General features: G+C 40.1%; 1 protein-coding gene across 4 annotated transcripts in view; it reads left to right on the top strand.

The window, feature by feature from the left end:
- The window catches only part of bmp2k (BMP2 inducible kinase), a 63150-nt gene that overhangs the window by 5722 nt on the left and 34590 nt on the right, over positions 1–22838 (top strand). For all 4 annotated transcript variants that reach the window (XM_028578645.1, XM_028578644.1, XM_028578646.1 and 1 more), the window contains exon 2: positions 21059–21177. In XM_028578645.1, coding sequence (XP_028434446.1) covers positions 21059–21177 — 119 coding nt within the window. The remainder of the gene's footprint in view (positions 1–21058; positions 21178–22838) is intronic.

Raw genomic sequence — 22838 nt, 5'->3', positions numbered from 1 at the left:
AGTGTTCATGTTGGTTGACTGACCCTTAATTTTATCAGTTCCACTTCCTTTATTCCAGAAAAAGCCCCAAGTTTTTCTGGTAAATACACCTCTGTTGGTTTTGTTTAAGATGCTTGAAGTCACTGTTTGTAAAAAGGCAGACAAACTGTTGTGCACCTGCAGTCGGAATATTTAATCAAGCTATTTGCTGAAACAGCCCCTAAGCAATTCAACAGATAACTGCCTCTGGAACATGTCTTGTTGTCAGCTTAACTTGCATAATAGCCATTATGTCACTGTTATTTATTCACCAGACCATGACCATGTTACATGACTGTTGTACCTGCCTCTCACTGTAGGTACAAGGCAAACAGTTTGCATGTGTTGGTAAATTCATGTTACAATGTCAGCGCCTCTTTCTAATTAACAGGAAGACCTTGGCTCAGTGGTTTCGCTTCCTATGTTTGATGTTTTACAAGCAAAGGTTATAATTCATCACTGCCTCCTCTTGTTAGGGTCAAATCCATCTTCTAAGCATCAGATCTGCAGACGCTGTGCTTCGTAGTGGTTCCTGGTGTCTATTCATGTGTCACTCTAACCTTCTTCATAGAAAGCTTGACTCCCAGCTGACCGGTCCTCTTGAGTATTCTCTGTGCATTTTAAGTGACACACGCCTGTCACAAAACAAAACCTTTTCTCTGAACCAAGGTTATAATCGCTAACAAAAACGAACGAAATAACGAAAACTAGGTGGGGAAATACATTGTCGTTAACTGAAATAAAAACAAAAACGAGGCATTACAAAAAAACAATAACTAAACTAACTGTAATGCCTGTTTGCAAAACTAACTAAAATAAAATTATCGAGTAAATGTCCTTAGTTTTCGTCTTTGTCAATGTCTTTCATCAGACTGATCTCATAAAGTGGCGTATGTATGACACGCCAATTCGCATGCCGTTTTGGCGTGATATCAAGACGCATAATCACTTTTTAGCATGTTTGTCAACGCCGTTCGGCCGCCATTGACCTATAATGCGTTTGAATTTTCGCCGTTGTGAGTAGTATTAAAGGACATAAGTCTGCTGAGGGTGGGTGGGTAAAACACAGGACTTTCACCCGGGAGAGCTGGGTTTGTGTCCCGCGTGTGGCGTTTTTCAACCTTTTTTTTTTTTTTTTTTTTTTTTTAAAGATAAAAACAATTGCCTTGCAGTGGAAGGTGGTACAATATGTGCACAATTTATTAAAGGGAAAAATCCCAAGCATTTGAAAGTACATTTGAGAACCGCACACAAGAAGGCTGACCTAGCTCACCTTAACAAAGGTAAAGGAGAACACAAAGCCCCCTTTCCCCGAAACAGAAGCTAACCCGGGTACAGGGCATGGATGTATGGGTACAGGACCAGGCAGCATGACGGAGACAACCGCAGGACAGAGAACACCACAGGAGGGTCTGCATATTGATACTGGGATGTCTACACAACTGTGAGTCGATTGACTTCAAAAAAAGTTTGCCACTTTACTCGAACCAAAGTTAAAAACACCTGTTCATGTATGTCTTCTTTAGTCTGTTGGCTATTTAGGTTTTTTGCTGGCACACGTCCCTTACACATTTTGCACTTACTGCGGCATCTTGTGTAGACTGTTTACATATTTATGACCATATGTAGGCTACATTTTATGTACTGAACTTATTGTTGACTACATTGTGAATACATATTTCTAAAATTGTATGATGTTTTTGTTGAGTTATTATTACACAATACTTTTTCTGACCTTTTTTGACCCTGACAAATTTTACAGAAAAAGCCTAAAACTAATAAAAACTAAAACAAAGCATTTTCAAAAAATAAACTATCAAACCCGCTTTAAAAACTAATTAAAACTAAACTGAATTTGAAAACCAAAAGTCAAAACGAAATAAAAAATAAAAAAATAAAAACTAATGAAAAATGCAAATCTATAATAACCTTGGTCTGAACATGACTTTGCTTGCTGTCAGCAGAATCTTGAAATGTTTATGCTGGGGTTTATAATGGCGCTCTGTGAGTGTAAGACGTTTGGCCTTGGTTGCAGGGACTCCCTGGCCATGACAAGCCACAGATCATGTAAACACGAGAAACGCAAACACTGTTTCCATGCAAATAGCTGCTAACTTCACAGTGAACATGAAGCTCTTTCACCTTGTCCTTTTGTCACTTGTGATCTGGACAAACGCCATGCATTCAACCAAACAAGTTTTTGGCCTCTCACGACTAGAAATTTACAAAATAAAATGTACTTTTTATTTTGAAATGTTTCAAGTGCTACTGCACTTGAAACATTTCATAAGGTCTTTGTTGCGGATTTCTTTTGCGGTGTTTGATTTGTTATAGAGATTACCATAAATGAAAGCTAAAACCAAATGTTAAGTAAATATACTGTAGATATCTGCAGGTATTAGCTTTTGGGTCTGACACGGTTTAGATAAAATGAAAAGCGCTCGGCAATGTTGGAGGGCCCTCTTTAACTTTGCTCTGGTTTAGACTAATAAACAGCATAGCAAACTAGGTTCAACTTTTATGGTGGACAGTTTTGTCCTTCAAATGTTTCTTAACACAGCCTAACATATTTGATGGATTGCCATGACATTTTGTACAGACAATCGTGGTCCCCAAAGGATAGATTGATAGATCATCATGTCAAAATTACCCTTTTCACTTATGACAATATACCTGGAAACTAATGACCTCATTGGCAGCTGTAATTTGTGTTTTGTGCTAAATGGCAGATGTTAGCATGCTAACATAATAAACTAAGATCGTGAACAAGGTAAACATTATACCTGCTTAGCATCAGCATGTTAGCATTGCCATTTTGAGCACGTTAGCATGCTGACCTAGCGTCTAGTTCAAAGCACATACAACCTTACAGAGCTGCTAGCTTGGCTGTAGACTTTTAGTCTTGTTTAATGATACTTTGCTTGGATAGCTGAGCTTTGTGAAACAATAACACAATATCATCATGATACAATTCCACTTTAAAGTAGATAAATGAAAGGATGAGTATTTGACTAGCACTTAGCCCTTAGTTGGAAAGGTCTTTAGCTAACCCCAAAATGCTTTAGACTTGCCAACAGTTACAATAACACTGTAATTTCATTGAAACAAGTGCAGGTCTAATTGCTTCCCTAGTCACTGCCATCAATCATTGCAGTGCAGGTCAGGTCTTTACTTTTGATAATGTTTTTTTTTTTTTTGAATGACCTCTTTGATCCTCCCTCTCTGCCAGGGGAGGGGGTGAGAATGCATCCCATCTACATTATTAGCATACTGTACTGGTGATGAATAGGCACATTGTGCCCCTTTGTTGTCTTATTCTAGCACCGTAGAAAGAATGCTGGTACGACGCAGCACTTGGTCCCGTGATTGGCATCGCTGCCTTTGTGCTTGCTCATTGAGGCCTTCTGTATCTGCCTCTCTGCGCGGCCGCCCCTCCTCTCTTTTGTGAAACTGCAAATTAATTATTTTCTCCCAATTCATCATCGCCCGTTGTGAGGAGGGCGTCGAGCCAAATGTGGGAGTGAATTCGGGTCACAGGGAGACTGCCAAACAGAAGGACATTGATGTGGAAGTCCAGTACAATATTTCACTTCAGTTTACTTTCAGTGACAGCTTTATGTCTTTGATCAGTGTGGATTTCTCAGCACTATTTGAGACCCATATGTATCATTAGGATTACATTTAGTGGATTTAAACTGTTAATGCAGCATGATTCAAATCAAATGCAGCAGTGCACTGGGACGAGTCAATACGTCTTGTCTTTTATTTATATTTGGTTGTACTGACATTGCGTAAGGACAACTTTTATAAATGTGCTTGCAGCTCTTTGAACTTGAGGTTTGTCTGTGAATAATGATGGGTGTACTTCAGAATTGTATGCATTGTAAATTCACTAATCCTGGCATTGTAACTCCCTTACTATGATAAACAAAGGACTGTAGAATTCTAAGTCTGAGTAACAGAGTGGAAAGTTTCTACCATTCCAATGTTTTATTTTCTTGTGGACAACAAATTATTTTCTAGTCTGCCAGTTCCTTCAGAACTTTTTTTGTCACTCGGTCAGAGGTTGTCCTCTACAAACTCCAATTCCAATGAAGTTGGGACGTCGTGTAAAATTTAAATAAAAAGAATGCAATGATTTGCAAATCCTTTTCAACCTGTATTCAATTGAATACACTACAATGACAATATATTTAATATTAACTGATAAACTTTGTTTTTTGCAAATATTCATACATTTTTAATTTGATGCCTACAACACATTCTAAAAAAGGTGGGACATGTTTACCACTGTGTTACATCACCTTTCCTTATAACAACACTCAAGCATTTGGGAACTGAGGACACTTAAAGCTTTGTAGGTGGAATTCTTTCCCATTCTTGCTTGATGTACGACTTCAGTTGCTCAACAGTCCTGGGTCTCCGTTGTCGTATTTTGCGCTTCATATTGTGCCACACATTTTCAATGGGAGACAGGTCTGGACTGCAGGCAGGCCAGTCTAGTACCTGCACTCTTTTACTACCAAGCCACACTGTTGTAACGCAGAATGTGGCTTAGCATTGTCTTGCTGAAATTAGCAGGGACGTTCCTGAAAAAGACATTGCTTGAAAAAGACGTTGCTTGGATGGCAGCATATGTTGCACCAAAACCTGTATGTACCTTTTGAGCATTAATGGTGCCTTCACAGTTGTGCAAGTTACCCATGCCATGGGCACTAACACACCCCCATACCATCAGAGATGCTGGCTTTTGAACTTCGCGCTGATAACAATCTGGATGATCATTTTCTTTTTTTGGACCGGAGGACATGGCGTCCATGATTTCCAACAAACAATTTGAAATGTGGACTCGTCGGACCACAGCACACTTTTCCACTTTGCGTCAGTCCATCTCAGATGAGCTCGGGCCCAAAGAAGCCAGTGGCGTTTCTGGGTGTTGTTGATATATGGCTTTTGCTTTGCATGCTAGAGTTTTAACTTGCACTTGTGGCGACGAACTGTGTTAAATGACAATGGTTTTCCGAGGTGTTCCCGAGCCCACGTGGTAAAATATTTTACATAATGGTTTTTAATGCAATGCCGCCTGTTGTCATTCTGATGTCAACATGGAAATGAGTATTCTGATAACCAGAAGATAATTTAATGTGTGAAAAATAATTATGAATCTAATGAGTCAATGTAATGCTCAGGTCTAGTGTCAATAAGCCTTAATGTGTAAAAAAACAACAAACAAGTTTCCTGGTTTGTTCCTAGTCAAGGTCCGTTTTTCTAGAGACTAAGTGCAGGTTGTACAGATCGTAGCTCATCACAGTTCGTAGGCTTTTGTGAGTTCACTTTACTCTGGCATGACTGCACTCAATTTGATGACAAGTCAGAAGTGATGAATGATTGCCTCACCCTTAATGACCGTGGCCGTTGAAAACAAGTTGGTGTTGATCAGTTTGTTGGAGTAATTTCTTTCTGGGTGAAATGTCAAATCGGAGCAACAAAAAGGTTAGGCCATTTGATGTTTGTTCATTTTCAGTTTTTACATATGATATACATTCATTCAGTATCCTACAAACATGGATATAGTCATCATCAAATGGTGTTCTGCAAGACTTGATTGTCAGTTAATAAGCCACACCTTGTGTGCATCTGACTGAGCAGGTGTGACTCATCAAAGTTTAAATCTACACGTATAAGGCATTAAATTGCTGCTGTCTCTACAGCCTGAAATTAAACCGGCTGTTGGAAGTGTTGCTGTACCTACGCTCTAGGGGCCTGTGGTGAGTAATTTATAGTGCTAAAAAGTCTCTACCTGTTGGCCTTTTCTCACCACAACAGCACCACTGGAGAGACTTTTTTTTTTTTTTTTTTTTTTTTTTTTTTTTTTGCACCGTTTGAAAAACTGCTAGAAGAACCCAACTTTATACAGAATCTTTCAGAATCCTAAATTAGGCTGCCAGCCCCTGGGGTATCATGGTTAACGGGAGAGTCCGGTACAGCCTGACTGTGGACGGTAAAGTGTGATTTATGGTTCTGCGGAGGCTTCACGCAGAGCTTTCGCCGTAGCCTACGTAATTGGCCTGTAGTTTATACTTGGTGTGTGCCTGGATCTTTTAGGAAAATAGCATGGCCGGCATGTGTGTGTGGTAGAGCGACTCTAGAGGCATAGAGAGAGAAACAAAGTGTCTCCCCTGTGCTTTCTGACCACGGTGGGAAATCTGTAGCAGGAAAAGTTAACCCTCTTCTTGATTTTATGTTGTTTATAGAGAATGAGAAACAGGTCTGTGCCACCAAGTACGTAGCCACAGCATAGATTTAACGCAGAAGCATAAATCACGCTTAACTGACATCCCATTAGCACTAGCTTCACAGCGGAGCGTTCATAGCCGCATGTGTAAAATATAGGCCTAGCAGCTGTGGATTAGAGTGAGGCTGACTGTTGAAAATCAGACTTTTCGGCGCCCGTGATTTTCCTTTGGCGCTGGCTAAAAACCTCTTTGGGGGGCGCCAAAACGTTCTATGCAGGAAAAACCCTATAAAGAAACTAAAATTGCTCTAACTTGAGAAACGCATATGGGGAAGTGCAAAGTGGACCAAGCAGATTAATCCCGATTATTTCCGGTCGATTTCAACCCATAGCTATGTTATTTGTGGTCATGGAGTGAGTTAGTAGCGAGAAAAACTAAAAGAAATCGGTGTTGCCTACACCAAGTTACTGTATTTTGCACCCAGGCGGCTGAAACGGGGCAGGTTTAAAACATGCTTTTAGCCTCTTAACATGTTCTAGATGTCATTACAAGTTAGGGCTGTTGAAACATTCCAAAAGTAGTAAAAATAGTTTAAAAAATCAATACTATTCTAATGCTGAAATTACTATTCAAATGTGATTTTTATTTTTTTTTAAATTTAGATAGATAATTTCCCTCTTTTCACCTTGGCCTACCCACATGTGAAAACAAAATGCTTTTGTCACGTCTGATGAACAATAAGTAAGCGGGACTGAGAAACGCAAGGCATTGTGAGGTCTTTAGATCACAGAGGTAACGTTACGTACCGAGTAACGTTGGTAAAGTGGGAATGAGAGGCTGCGGCTGGGAATCAGAAGAAGGGTGGGAAATAGTTTTAACATGACTTTAACAACATCATCCACCGAGCCAAATTGCTTATGTTAGTTAGCTCATTTGTGTTTCCTAACTACTTCACGAGTTATAGGAGCTTAATAGAGACAGCTAAAGTTTATGTTAGCTGCCCTACAGCTGTCAGTTAGCTTCAACTTCATACATTACATTCTAATAGCTGTATTCTCAGTAACGTGACAGTCTGCAAGAAACCGTTAAAGCATTATGTTGTTACCCTATTGTTACTAGCTAGTTTATGACCAATCGTTTCGGCTGTGCTTTCTAACATGATGGCGTTGTGCTAAGCGAGCATTGTTCACCTTTACAACAGAGCTGCTTCAATACACTTGTTAGATAATGTTTCATTATAGAGTTCTCTACTGATTTGTGTTTGTCGCTCTCTGTGCTCGTTGTGGAAAATGAATGTAAACAAAGTTGCGTGCCAGAAATACAATGAGCCATGACATAGGTTCCCCTTCAAGGCCAGGTTAATGTTAGAAGTCCCTAGTGGACAGAATGTGTAACAACCACCACATGCTTAAAGTGGCATTGTCCATGAATAAGCCTGAGTAGTGTAGTACATATTAATAATCAGGCTGCATTTGAGCATTGAATATTAAAGTATTATTTGAATACAATACTTAAAAAAAAAAAATAACAGATGAAATTCGAATGGTATTATAGAGGAAGATTGACAGCTGTATTACAAGTGCCTAGCCATGTGAACTGATTCCTTCCGAGTGAACACAGTGACTATGACTGCAGTAGATGTGAAAGAAATGCATAAAAGTTTTGCTAATTCAACCAGTGCACATACCTCCGTTTAGTTCCGGTGTTCCCGGTGAAGTCCACACAAGTCGATTGTCAAACTCATACAATCCAATATTCCAAAACTTTTTTTTTCCACCATAAAACGATGATCCCAATATGCCCCAACAGTTTTCATGTTACTGTGATGAGACAAAGGGAACTTTTATCAAAGAGGATAAAAACGGTTATTGGCTTTATTCCCTTTTTAGCCGCTTTTGACTATTTAGATTGTTTAATTTAGACCACAGCTAGGACATTTATATGGTCTAAAGTAATGAACATAAACCTGTGTACGTTTATGAACATGGACATGTAGTTTTCTTGTCAGATAATGCATTGCATCTCGGAAAGGTACCTCAAAGACATAATCAGATAATCTAACACATTTAGAGATCAACCTCCTCTTTTCTTCTTTGTAGGTCAGGATGGTGTTGAACTTGGACTCACAACTGATGTTGTGTTTTTACCCTAATGTATCTTTTTTTTTTTTTTTTTTTCTGTCTCTTTCCCCAATTTCATTATAAAGCCTCCAAAAGCACAGCCACTTGTGTCTGTCAGTTCAGTTGTAAACACTGTTGAGGAAAGATGTATGTGAGCTGACTGCCAGAACCTTCCAGCTCACTAAGGCCAGGATGAAAAAAACATGTACACTCATCGCTGCACCTCCTCATATTACCTTTTATGGACTTGCTGATCAGAAAGACTTCTTCACACACTTGGATCTGTCTTGTAAAGAGCTTTGCATCATTCACCTGGGTCGGGGTGGAAATTAGATTCATTGCAGTCAAGGCTCCTGTACTTTACACAAAGGCCATAGTGGAAGAATGAAAACTGAATAAGAAGGGAGAGATGTAGTCCAGCTTGACAGTATTGTGACTCGTACAACAAAGAGTCTGCAGTGGTGTTTGCAGTTCTCCCTTGCCAGGCAGGAGTTATTGTACACGCCACATTAAGGTGTGGGTTATGGGGAGATGGGAGAGTTAGATTTGTGGTGGTTACAATGCTGACAGGCCAACTTCCTCTTTTGGCTTTTTTCTTTGTTTGAAAACCTTCACTGTGACTGGTGCTTTGCTGTTTAATTTTATTGTGCCTCTTCCCAATGTCCTCCTTCAACAGACAGTATTGTTTGTAGTTTTGACCCATTTTTATTCTTTGGCCATTGTAGCCAACATTTCAATGTATATAGAACCTAAGGCTGGGTATCAAAAATGTAGTAATGTAATGAAAGCCGGCATTAAATGTCAGGTCAGATTTGTAATTATTCTTTTGCCACTTTTAGACTCTATTTTATGAAGGCTAAGTTGTTGTACTATAAAGTGTTGAACACAATTTGTCAGGGGTGGCGTCAAAATCAGAACATGTTGGTAGCGCCTGAGCAAGTGGGGTGCGTCTAATATAGATAAAAATAGGATAATACCAGTCATAAAAACAGGTTGCTAATAATAAAACAATTTTAAGATCTAAAAAGCAACAACACAAGTATGAGAAACATAAAATAAATATTAAATAACAATGATGTTACAAAAAGGTTAAATTATATTAAAGCTAAATCATAAAGCTAGGTGTAAAACCCATAGACTGTATATAAACTGGACCAACAGATCACGTTGCTCTGGACGGAAACCAGTGAAGGATATTAGAAGCACTTTTCCGGTGAGCACTGAGCGTTACTGCGCAGCTTCCAACTGAGAGAGACAAAGTAAATGTGACGTGAGCAACCTGTATGAAAGTTGGAAGTCTTCTGATAGCTGTGCCAAGAGAAATCTCAATCATTCCCAATCTTGCAGAGACGGAGAGCGTAGGTATATGTAAGGAGATAACATGGGCACAGGCTAATTATTGCTAACTAAAATGCTAGTTAACATTAGTAATTAAACCTAAACAGCTAATGTAAGTCGAAACTGCCTGCGAGCTTCTCCTGTAGCTACTATACAGTAATTTCTCTGTATTATATTATATCTTGGTTTTGACACAATCGTTAGCCTATTTTTACAAAAACGTCTGCTACGGAGCCATAACGTGAGGTACAACGTAATGGAGCTTTTTATACATTGTCGTGTTTCTTTAGAAATAAACAATGGACAAATATTCTTTAAACGCTTCAGATGTAAAGTTATTCGCTGTCAAAATGAATGGCAGTCAATGGAATGTTAACGGGAGGTGATCGTTTTGTAGCATCATAATGGTGCCATAGGAGGTTCGAGTTCTGAAGCGAAGCTTACCCCCTTGTTAAAACCACATATGTGCGTGTGTTGGCCGTCGTATTAGTTTTTGAATACATTTTAGACTGGGGTGACTTGAGATTTTGATTTTTTTTTTTTTTTTTTTTTTTTTTTTAGGGGTGGCCTGACTGGGGAAAAAAAAAAGGTTGAGAAAGCTGATCTAGGAAGCAGAGTGCCATGAATTCTTCCTTAAAGGTGCCCTGTACAGTTCTCTTGCAAACAAACAAAAGTTGTGTTTACATTCAGTGCTACTCACCAAAATGCATTCTGTATACGTGTGTAAATGTTTTGAATGCATTTCTTTCCTCATAAACATTTGCAAAGCATTTTTTTAAATCCAGCCATGGTTTACATCCATGTTTGCTTGCAGTCTTCACTGCCTTTGTTGGTGCATTGCTGCATTTCTTTGTTTTTTTTCATTTATTTTTTGGGGGGCATTTTAGTCCTTTTATTGTACAGGATAGTTGTAAGTAATGGGGGGAAAAAGAGGGGAAGTGACATGCAGCAAAGGGCTGCAGGTTGGAATTGAACCCACGGCCGCTGCAGCAAGGACTGAGCCTTTGCACATGGGGCGCATGCTCAACCAGGTGAGCTACCCAGGCGCCCCCATTCCTGCATTTCTGGTCATGTTACTGCCAACTGTGGATCAGTGGAATAGTGTGAAACCATTGGCCGTAGTGTCACCGGTGCATGTGCATGAGCGTAGGTGTGCAAAAGAATAACTCTACAGCGCTATGAGAGGTGAAAAACTCCACAGGAAATCTTTTAGTGCCATAATTGTGACAAACAGATTTACATATTTTGGACAGTACTATATCATAGGAAAGAAATAGATTGTCAGAGGTTGTTCATGCAATGCTGTAATGCTCAAATGCTGCAGTGGCACTAAGCAGATGTACAAGGCACTTGCCAGCTGAAAGTGACCTGTCCTTTTTTGAGGAAGAGCAGCGTGGTGCTTAATACAGAGCAGAGGTAAGTGGGATGGAGGCTCGATGGTGTTTTAAGCACCCAGCGTCTCCTAAGGCACCTAACCATAACCATTGCCTAAATCCTAGTGCCTTCCAGGCAGCGCTGCCTAGAAGGAAACGTTGGGGGCTTAAAACACAGATAAACGTGATGGAGAGTCTTTTGAATAGAAATAGAAAACGGAGCATCCTTTTACAAGAAATATTTTTTCCAGAAAGGTTTATTTCCACACAGAGCTTCATAAGATACTTCAAATTCATAAACTCTTTTCCATGGGGTTCCATTCTGAATAATTTTGCATTCTCAAAAAGACTACTTCATTGACCACATTTTCATCAACAAGCCGATATGACGAGCAAACCATGATCCAAATTTAAGATGCATACTGAACTCTTAACAGTTCGAGTGAAACATGTGTTTCCTCTAAAACTGGTAACGTTGAAATGCGATCAGCATGCTTTTGAACGAATCACACTCCTAGATGTTGGAACATTTGCCAGATTGAGGTTTTCAGCTGTTTTTCCTCTATGAATACACCTTTCATTCATTTTAGGACAGTATGCCTGCAGCATCCCACTAGCTCCTCTGTGTTTTGGCAGAGTTCCACCATCACTTCTAAAAGTTTAAAAATATCTGACCTGCAACAACCATGGTTATCTCCTTGCTACAGTATGGCCATGCATATTTGACTTGGCAGGAAGAGGAAACTAAGGTTTTGTAGGTTAATGCTGGTAAAGGGTTAAAAACACGTGTGACATAAGCAAAGTGCAGTGTTATCTTTGTTTCATACAAAAATATTGGAAAATAATGAACTTGCTATAAATTTAGAATCCGAATTTGCCCATTTTCCGAGAGCAGTATCTACCTAAAAAATCAATGCAGGATTTCTACCTTGAAAGGTCTGGAAAAGATGACATGCTGGTGTGGTGTTCAGTCAACAAGCTCAGAGTGCAGAATCTCTCAACTGCTTGCTAAAAGCAAGTGAATGCCTATTTTTAGGCTGATAACCTATGCCACTGATGCATCTTGTGAATGTTGCTACAGTGCAACTTTTATGGACTCGAGAGAAACCGATTAAGCAGTGTTTTTAACACATAGTCGTTAACCTAAAGTGGCTTACAAGGGCTTTATGAGTGCAAACTGATGTTGGTCAGTGCCTGGAGAATGTGAAAGATCTCAGTGTGGATGGTCTGCGATGGATTTCTAGAATGAAACGGAGACATTTTTATTCTCTTACATTTTGAAACGTATGTTTGGCTCTGCAGGCTTGTTGTAACACCAGTTTCACAGTTACCAAACGGCGTGTTTGTTCATTACAGTATCAAAAGTCCATCCTGCATTAGTCTGTATGACACAAAATCTCAAGGATTTGCTAAAGCGCTGGAGATCAAAAAGTCATTATTGGTAATTGGTGAGAGCTGCCGGCACAGCATGGCAAGAAATCCATTTGGTTAATTTCTGTCAACCAAACTGGACTGGTTGATTATCACACTAATAGCTTAAATTCTTAGGTCAGTGTTATATTGAATGACCAACAATGATAAGTGCATGGGTCTGTTAAGCCATAAGTAGTTATTATGCAATTGTGTCTGTGTGTGTTAGTTGTAATCAAATTGTATCGGGAACTTAAAGGAACACGCCGACTTATTGGGAATTTAGCTTATTCACCGTAACCCCCAGAGTTAGACAAGTCGATACATACCCTTCTCATCTCCATGTGTGCTGTAAGGCTGTCTGACGGCTCCAGCGGCATCAGGCCAGCACAGAACATGCAGGTGAATGGTTCCAGCAATCCTACCGCTCCGAATAAGTGACAAAATAAAACCAACATGTTCCTATTTACATGTTGTGATTTGTAGAGTCACAGCGTGTACAAAAAACAACGTAACATGACACACAGCCATCTTCTAACAGTAAACAAACCAGGAACTATATTCTCAGGCGGAAGAATATAGTACTTGGGCGGAGTGATATGCTTGCAGCAAGCCTGTCTGAGAATATAGTTCCCGGTTTGTTTACTGTTAGAAGATGGCTGTGTGTCATGTTACGTTGTTTTACCTGCAGAATCTGTGCTGGGCTAAGCTAATGCTGGAGCCGTCAGACAGCGTTACAACACGCACGGAGATGAGAAGGGTATGTATCGACTTGTCTTACTCTGGGGGTTACGGTGAATAAGCTAAATTCCCAATAAGTCGGCGTGTTCCTTTAAGTTGGTCCTGGTCTTCATGTTAAATATGTTTAATGTTCCTGAATGTAAGGCTGCTTCATTGTCACTGCAGCCTTAAAATAGCCCCGTAACATGCTGGAAAAATAACTGCCATCTTATTTGGGAATGACATTGAAGTAATTCACCCTATTCATTTGGGATCAGTGAACGGATTGACAATTTTTTAGGGTTTGTTCCTTTTTAGAGAGTTTACCCAAAATGTGATCCCTGTCCAAGTTTAATTCTTATGAAATAACAATCTCTTGTGGGGAAGTTGGAGAAGAAGACCAAGTGGAGATTGCAGGTGAAGGAGGCATAAAAAACTGAATTGCTTCTCAAAGTACAACACTTACATTTCACATGATTTCTCATCATTTCAAGTAGAACAATTTCATCACTCACATAAGAGAAAAGACATGCCAGTGTTCATAACCACCTTTACTTATTTTAAACGTTATTGCAAGCTGAACTGAAGGGGAGATATCCTTCACACTTTTTGTAATGTAGTGCGAACCAGAGTCTACTTTAAGTTGTTTTAAGCTGTAAGGACTTGTAGGGGAGGTGTTGTGGCTTTATGTTAGGCAATGAGGGCCTCCAGGAGGAAATACCTAAGCCTGCTCCAAAAGAAATGGCATTCTCCCCCCTTCAAAGCAGCTCTGCAGCTGAATGAGGCACTTTGAATTGAACTACATTCTTAGTTTGTAGTTTTTTAACAAGCTAAGACGCCACGCCAACTTAAGTATAAAGCTGTGGGATGAAATGAGGGAAATCGACAGAGAGAAAGATATGAACAGAAGACTGTCGGTAAGAGAATGGTCTGTTATCACAGATGACCTCATGCTTAAGAGGAAGAACATCTGTGCCTTGTGCCTACGCAGAAACTATAAACGTATCATCTCCGTTCGCTGCATGTTACTAAATCCTCTAATCCTCACTTGCTGAGACACTTCTCTTCCAGTTTTGAAGTTTTTTTTTTTTTTCTTGCCTATATCAATAGGTATGCTGAGTATCTGTTTCGCAAAGGCTGTTGAGATCCTCTTTCAAGCCTCTTCCACAGGCTGTCATGTGGGCTGTCTCTGACTGTCCTAGTTAGTCAGGCTTTGCAGTGATTTCAGGGTCCCTAGCGCTGGATGCAGGGCCGGGGGAAAATTCTCCAGTACAAGGCTATAATGTCAGTACCCCCCTTTCTTCCTGGCCTGATGGATTTGGGGTTTTCCTCCCAACTGTCACTGACAACTGACCATGTCCTCACGGTGAAGTGCTTCCATCTCCTCTCCACAGTGCAGCCAGCTAACAGATGAGCGGGAGGTACAATAACAGTTAGATGTGACTAATGGGCTTTGAGCACCAGCGTTAGACATGCCCATCAGCACTGCTTTAATACATTAAAGGTCCCATGTGACATGGTGCTCTTTGGATGCTGTTATATAGACCTTAGTGGTCCCCTAATAATGTATCTGAAGTCTCTTTCCCGAAATTCAGCCTTGGTGCAGAATTACAGCCACTAGAGCCAGTCCCACAATGAGCTTTCCTTAGGATGTGCCATTTCTGTGTCTGTAGCTATTAAGGAGGAGAGAGGGGGGGCAAGGCGGAGGGTGGGGGTGTGGCCTTGATCAACTGCCACTTTGCTCGTTTGAAAAGCCATGATGTCTCTCTCTCATGGGTGGGCCAAATTCTCTGGGCGGGCAAAGCAGAGAAAGGGAGGTAACCTTGCTCCTTATGACCTCATAAGGAGCAAGGTTCCAGATCGGCCCATCTGCGCTTTCATTTTCTCAAAGGCAGAGCAGGATACCCAGGGCTCGGTTTACACCTATCGCCATTTCTAGCCACTGGGCGACCATAGGCAGGCTGGGGGAACTCTTATTAATGTTAAAAAACCTCAAAGTGAAATTGTCATGCCATGGGACCTTTTTTTTAAAATGATTCAGTTACATTTCTGTGCACCAGAAACTTCAACAGTCTGTGTAACTTAAAGGGGCTGTATGTGGATGCCATCACAATGAAGGATAGACATTCAACTAATTTCTAATAATTATTTTCTATATATATTACATATTTGCTCAGCTAAATTACTTTCTGCTAATTAAAAAGACAGGAAAGATTTTATAAAAGATGAAAGATTTTATAAAAGACTTTTAAAGAGATTCAAAATTCAAGTATTTTGGACCCACATTGGAATTGGCTATTACATCTCAACCTTATTGGATAAGGCCAGTAATTAAATAAAAAGCCTTCAAAGAAAGAATCCTTAATCATAATCTCCTAGTCACCTTTCTGAGGTTTGTAAGCCAAACAGGTTGAGGACCACTTGTCCTGTGATGAAAACGCTAGCTTTTGAATGGGATTAAGATTTGGTTTAAAAAAAAAACAAAAAAAGAAAATAAGATAAGTGTATAAATAAGTGACCTCCCAGATAGGATAACATCCCTGCTTTGTTTTTGTAGACTGCGTTTATGATTTTTTTTTATTCATTTTTTTAAGCTGTTGATGTCAGGCTTGTTATTAGGTTGTCAATTGTATTCCCAAGTTGTATATATGTTTGTACAATCTTTCCTTTTGTATTTTTTTTTCCTTTTTATTTTTGAAATATTTGTTCTTGTATTCTCATCCAATTTATTATTTCTTTTATATTCTGTGTCTCATATTTTGCTGCCGTAACACTGACATTTCCCAATTTGGGATCTATCTAATTTCGGTTTCATTAGAGAAACCGTTCTGTGGTTAAATGAGAGTCCCAGTCTGTTTCTCTGAGTCTATTTGCACATCTCACTCAAGTCCTTTGTCTAACGTAGCATGTTATTGTTTGCATCTGTGTAGTTACTGTCGGTAAGTTACAGACAGCTTTGTTGTTGTGATTGGTTGAAGCCAGTCTTCTGTACAGTCAGGGACCTTTTGTGTTGTTTTGGTGTCCCTTATTTGTCCAGGAACTTGGTATGCCGAGCACAAAGCCCCTCTAAAGGAGCCACTCAGGAGAATAATACACTCAATAGTGCACCACTTCCGTGGCTGGCATAGTCATGGGAGGCAACAAAAGCCCCAGGGTGGTGATTTAGTGAGAATCTGATCCTGGAGCATATGGCTTCAGTCAGTCTCAGAGCAGACCAGCAGGCAGACATGAAGCGTTTGGTAGGATGGCCTGGGCCGAGGCCTCGGTCTTCTCCTAACTTTCCAAAAGCCACCTCCTCTCCGGAGGCACAACGCCGGCTGCCAGGATCTGTGAAATAGTCCGTTTCTAATGACCGACTGCTAACAGCTGGAGTCAGGGAATCACAGGAAGGATAGTCAACAATTCAGTGTAAGAATGCGTGTATATTCTGTAAAGTCTAATGCACACTACTAGGGCTGCAACTAACGATTATTTTCATTGTGGATTAATCTGTCTATCATTTTCTCGATTAATCGATAATAAAATGTCAGAAAAAAAAAAAAATGTTGATCATTGTTTTTCAAAGCCCAAGATGATGTCCTCAAATGTCTTGTTCAGGCCACAACTCAAAGATATTCAGTTTACTGCCAAAGAGGAGTGAAGAAACCGAAAATATTTACATTTAAGAAGCTGGAATTAGAGAATTGTTTACTTTTTTTTTCATAAAAAACGAATCAAACCGATAAATTGATTATCAAATAGTTGGCAATTAATTTAATAGTTGACAACTAATCGATTAATCTTTGTAGCTGTATACACTACATGGTTTTTGCCACATTTGAGGCTCCAAAACCAATCTTTTTCAAAAAAGACGATGTTGTACACATCTATGTAATTGCTTGTGCAGGACAAAAAAGTGAATGTTCAAAGAAGGTAAAGTCTGCACAACGGCGTAACGCTCTGGAAAAATAACGTTTTGTCCCAGAATTTTGCAATTTGGCCTTGTTCAGGTGTTAAGCTGACCCGAGGAAGGCCAAATTGTGGGCCGAAACGTGGTGTGCCTTAATTGCACTATTAAAGTATTTTTTCGGAGAATTAAGCCGTTGTGCGGACTTTACCTTCTCTGACCAAAACAAATCTTGACCTTGTAGTATATTGTAGAGAATAACAAGATGTTTGTAGTTGGAGCACCTTGGAGATGGGTCTTAGACAAGAGACGAGCAGATTATTCGCTCCAGTGGCGCATCTCTCAGACTGAAATAATCTTATAATCAGTATACCTCATCTGACTTCACTTCATTCCAAGTCAACATGTCAACAGTCTCAGCCAACGCGTATCATATAGTCTGCTCTAAGGCAACAGAGTGGGAATTAATTTGTTTGTCAGAGTGTTAAGTGTAGCTCTCCAGTTTGTCTTGTTTTTGTGCGAAGGTTAGCTGTTCTTTTGTATCTTGTCCATGCATGCTTAAACAGCCTGCTCTTTAGGCCCACTGCCTGAGCACATGGATTTAGTCTTGTTATCTGTCATCCTAACCATCCAACCCCCACATCTTCTTGCCTCCATTCTTGCCTAAAGTTTGGTCTTTACTACATCGGCATCGGTATTTATTTATTTTTCTTCCTAATATGGCAGGGACATTAAGCAGACTCTGCATCACATATGAGTTTCAGCTTGTAGCTTGTCCTGCTGCATTCTGCTGTTTTTAAAAGTCTTTCACAAGACTGTCATATGATTCCGTTTTTTGCCTAAAGAAGTTCACTCCCACTCTCCCAAGTCTCCAGATGGCTCAGCTACCTCGTTACAGGAAATCAATTTAAGCTTGTCCCAGCAGTTTGGAGTGACCATCAAGCTTACCTTACCACACAGAGAGGCCAAGGCAAATCGATGAACAGTGTCATCCAGCAGGTGTAAACAGCATTCGCTCTTGTACTTTGTCTTGGCAGAATTTCTGTTTCAGTTTTATCCGTTTTTGAGAAGGCAGCAGGTCTGCGGATACAGCTGCTGGGTAGCTCTATTCATAAATGCAGCAAATATCAGCTTTTCATTCTGTTGCATTATTTTAACAATTCAAATTATTTTTTTGTATTTAAATTCCCTGACAAAACTATGTTCTTCTATTTTGTTTCCTTTTGTAATGGCTATTTGATATCATTCTGTTATCCATTTCAGCAGCATCAGCATGTTTTATAAGCTGCTTGTTGTTTCATCAGCAGTTTGTATTTTTTATTGTCTAGTTTAAAAAAATATATATTAAAAAAATTGTCTATATGCAGCTAACCTTGTGAGTGTCAGCAGTAGACATGCTAATCTTTGGATCAGTGGCATCAAAAATCACCTGGATCTTAGATGTTTTTGAAACGAGGCAAAAACCACCACTTTGTTGGCGGTTCGTAGTCGTTTCTCATTTACACTATCCAATGATTAGGGCTGGGTACCGATACTTTTTATGGCACCAAAAAAAAGAAAGAAAAATGATTTATCTTTCGGTGCTAAATTTCGGTTCCAAAAGCGTCTGAGCGCGCAAGTGCAATCTTATCTGTCCTTTCTGCATATTGACACAGAGCGGAGCTCTCTCTCTCTCTCACACACACACACACACACACACACACACACACACACACACACACACACACACACACACACACACACACACACACACACACACACACACACACACACAGATGCGGACGGAGTAAACTGCCTGCAGTTTTGTTGAAGTCACAGAGTCACTGTTGGTTTCAAGTGTGGTTACAGTTTTTCAAAACTTCACGCAGACAGCGTTTGCTGCGATATGATATTAATGGCGAGCCGAAAGCGGTCGCGGTGCTGTTGACGTTACACTTCCTATTAGACAAGCAGACACAACAGTGGTTTCTCTGCCCTCAATACTGACTGACAGGCTGAGCTTGCAAGGCAAGGCACTTTTATTAATGTTACTCTGAGTGAGCAGTTTTACCAGAATTTTTTAATTTTGATAACCGTTTTGATTCACAATTAAGGTGAAAAATAAAAGCTTTGTGTTTAATGTATTTTTGTTGATGTTGAAATGGATTTTAAAATATATGGTATCGGAAAAATGTATCGTTAGGAACCGGCATCGAAACTGAGGTATTGAAATTGGCACCGGATCGAAAGATTTTGAACGATATCCAGCCCTACCAATGATCTGCCTTGCTTTAATATCAGCTGCCTGTTTATCCCTTTGCTGCAATATGGCATCATTTACCTCATCTTATCTAATGCTGTTGCAGTATTTGCTTATGTCTACTACATATAAGCAAGCACTACACTTCAGTTTGTTGTTGTCTCTCCCATCTGTTTACTGTCAACACAGGGACACACCGGCTTAACCTGAATTACTTATTTGTACAGTTTCACTGTCCTCACAACAACACAGCCTCTGAGATCTATTTAAAAGTAATGTTGATGGACTCTTCAGCGAGGGCCTTTATTGCCCACTGGTCACTTCAGCTCCCCTCCACGTGTGCTCATTCCCAATCCAAATCCATGCTGTTTTTCAACTGACCTAAGGTGACTTTTTATGCAACAAGTGTGCCATTGTTGATCCTTTTTTTCTCCTCCTCGGTCTCAGACTTTGATGCCCACCACTCAGTGACCCCCTCCGAATGACACGGAGTCCATTCCAGAGAGGCACACAGGACAGTGACAATACCATAGATGTAAAACTATTATAATTGTAAATATTGTAAAGCCAATAGCTTAATTTACTCCAGGATTACACCCCATTTGAAGTCTGTCTAATGCTAGTCTATATCCACGACGTTCCACTTCCAGGATTGTTCAGCTGCCGCCAGAAATTCTGCTGGATGGCTTTCATTTCGGCCTGATGTCCGCCGTACCTTCCTCTTTCTTTGTGTTGCCATTTTAAACTCCGGTTGATTCATGAGGACTATGGTTAACTGCTCCTCAGATCTCTGCAGGGTAAATCCAGACACCTAGCTCGACTATCTGTCCAATCTGAGTTTTCTGTTGCACGACTAAAACAACCTTTGAATGTACACGTTTCACCCAAACAAGTTCCTTCCCGAGGCCATTTTATAGCGGCAATCGTTGCTTGTGCGGTGCTTAGCGCCACAATTGTGATTGATTTCAAGAAATGCCAATAAACCAGAGCACGTGTTTCTCCCATCCCAGAATGCTGTGTCTACTCACCAGACCCTCCTCTGCAGCGCTGTGGAGGAAGGTTTAGCAATGCCAGACTAGTCCAATGCAAGTTAAATGCGCTTAGCCTACTTGCTCATGAAATCATCCCAGTTAGCTGCTGTTGAAATATCAGCTCTTGGATGCCTTTTTATAAATCCTGATTTGCCACATGTTTTTCTACATTGAGTTTAAAGAGAAGGTCAGCATCCTGTATGTACCACATTCACACCTGGCAGCACCTACAGTCTTCCACTGTTGTCCTCTAAACTGCACAACTAGACTACTTCGGCATGTAATGTCTGTTCGGTTTGATTTATTATTTATCTGAGTGTTGCAAAAGAAAACAAAAAAAATTAAAAACACAAAATTAAAACACAATCAGACAATAAATAATCATGGTCAGTGCAACAGAAATTGGACACTGTGAGAAATTAGATGTTTGGGGGGGAAAAGGAGTTTGTAATGGAAAATTTGATTAATCATGTACATTTTTTGCAACAGTACACTAACCCTATAATGTCTTCACTACCGTTGCTGTCATGAAGGAACATTAGCCAAAGTCTGTTTTTCAAATGTGGAGACTTAAGTCTTGTGTAAACCATTGCCTAATTTAACGTGATTAGTCAGTGAGCAATTTTGTGTGAAACATACTTTTAATAATGCGATGTAATGCTAACTTGATATCTTCTTTTTCTCCAGGGGGCTTCTCCGTGGTGTTTCTGGCTCGTACGCACAGCGGTGTCCGCTGCGCTCTCAAAAGGATGTACGTCAACAACGTCCCAGACCTGAATGTTTACAAGAGAGAGATCACTATTATGGTGAGAACGGCATCACAGTGTTTGGTTGGAGAGGTTGTCTCTTAACCCAACTGAATTCTTCCTGCTTGTCTTTATTGCAAGAGCTTTTATTAAATATGTTCATTGGTTGTGTGTATTGATTTACACAATACTAATCATCGGACAGGAAATCAAGATTCAATTACCTGTGCTTAAGTGGCTAGTTCGGATCTTTTGAAATGGGGTTCTATGAGGTAGTTATCCATAGTCAGTCTATTAGATGGCGGACGGCATGCCCCCTCTTTAGAGAAGCAGACCGGAGTACCGAAACGGGAGATAAGCAATGTACTGCTGTGAGGGGCAGCAGCTAAACGTATTTTAGCCGCCAGAAAATTAAAAAAAAGGTGCCGACTGTCATTTAATACACAGTGCAGCTCTAGATGGTGGTATTGTTTGTTAAATTAGAAACTTTTACTGAAAAGTAAATTTGCTATGTGAATTGAACACAGCTTATTAGAGTTGAAATTAAAAGAATTAGCTTGTCATTTTGCTGATCTCCACACCGTTTTATTCCTCTGTTCGGCTGAGTTGTCAACAGTGTTCCTTCTAATCCTTCCCTGGCTGGAAACCCGATTTCTCTCCCTTTTTATGCACAGAGGGCCTAATTTGCACTGTGCTCATTATCTGAAAATGTCATGAGGGCATTCTCAGTTTTCAGGTATTTAATTTAAGGACATAACTCTTTTGTTTAAAATGGTGACACAAGCCCTCGTAAAGATGCATGCTCTCATAAAGCAAGGTGCGTATAAGTGGCTTCATTCCATCTTCCTAACCCAGCCTGTTTGCCAGCATTTCCATTCTGGCAAGAGCAAAAGCCTTTTGGCTGTGTGCTGGGTGACATTGTATTAATGCACCTGGTCTATTGGCTGATATGTTTGATCTATTACAAAGAGCTGGAACTCCCACGATTACAGCAGATAATTCAAGGTGTTTTATGTCATTCAAAGTTATTCTTATTTATTCTTTAAACTAGCAGACATAGACATGTACTACGTGGATAACAGTAGATGTGTCGTCTTGAACGTTTGACCCCAGTGTGTCAGTGAACAGCTCACTCTGAGCTGTTTGGCCAGCTTTGTGTGTCGTTTTACTTGCCTCGTCAGCTGTGTAATACTCACCCACACAGCTGACCTTAAACACTGACACAGTTCTGGCCCGTTGGGACGCTGCCTTAGGTGTGTCAGTTTCCACAACACACAGCAAGTCTGTGTTGTCATGCTGGCATTTAGCAACCAACAAATATAACACTGTGATGCTTTAATCCAGCGAATGAATCAAGTTAAGAAAGATAGGTGGAGTTCAGAGCTCTTCATGGCATAGGAACGTAGAGGAATACAAAAGGCAATCTTGCCAAACAGTAGCTTGACTGCAAAGACGAGACTAGACTAAATTCAGCTGGATGTTTACCTTTTGGGATGCATTCTCTGAGGAAGCTATCGGCGTCAGCAGTTTTTCTGTGGTCGTTTGCAATTGGATGTGGTTTCCATAGATTTATAAACACTGCTCATGCATAGCAAAACCAGGAGGTATATCCACATGTCATAGCTTGCAATAAGGCAGAATTTAAGTTTGTATTATTATTATTATTCATTGACTAGCCGCATCCCTGTGCTGAACAAATATAGCAGCGATACTATACAAGT

The sequence above is a fragment of the Perca flavescens genome, chromosome 5 (assembly GCF_004354835.1).
Source record: "Perca flavescens isolate YP-PL-M2 chromosome 5, PFLA_1.0, whole genome shotgun sequence".
Classification (NCBI taxonomy): Eukaryota; Metazoa; Chordata; class Actinopteri; order Perciformes; family Percidae; genus Perca; species Perca flavescens.
The sequence above is the reverse complement of the archived record's forward strand: the minus strand, read 5'-3'. Positions and strand labels throughout refer to the sequence as shown.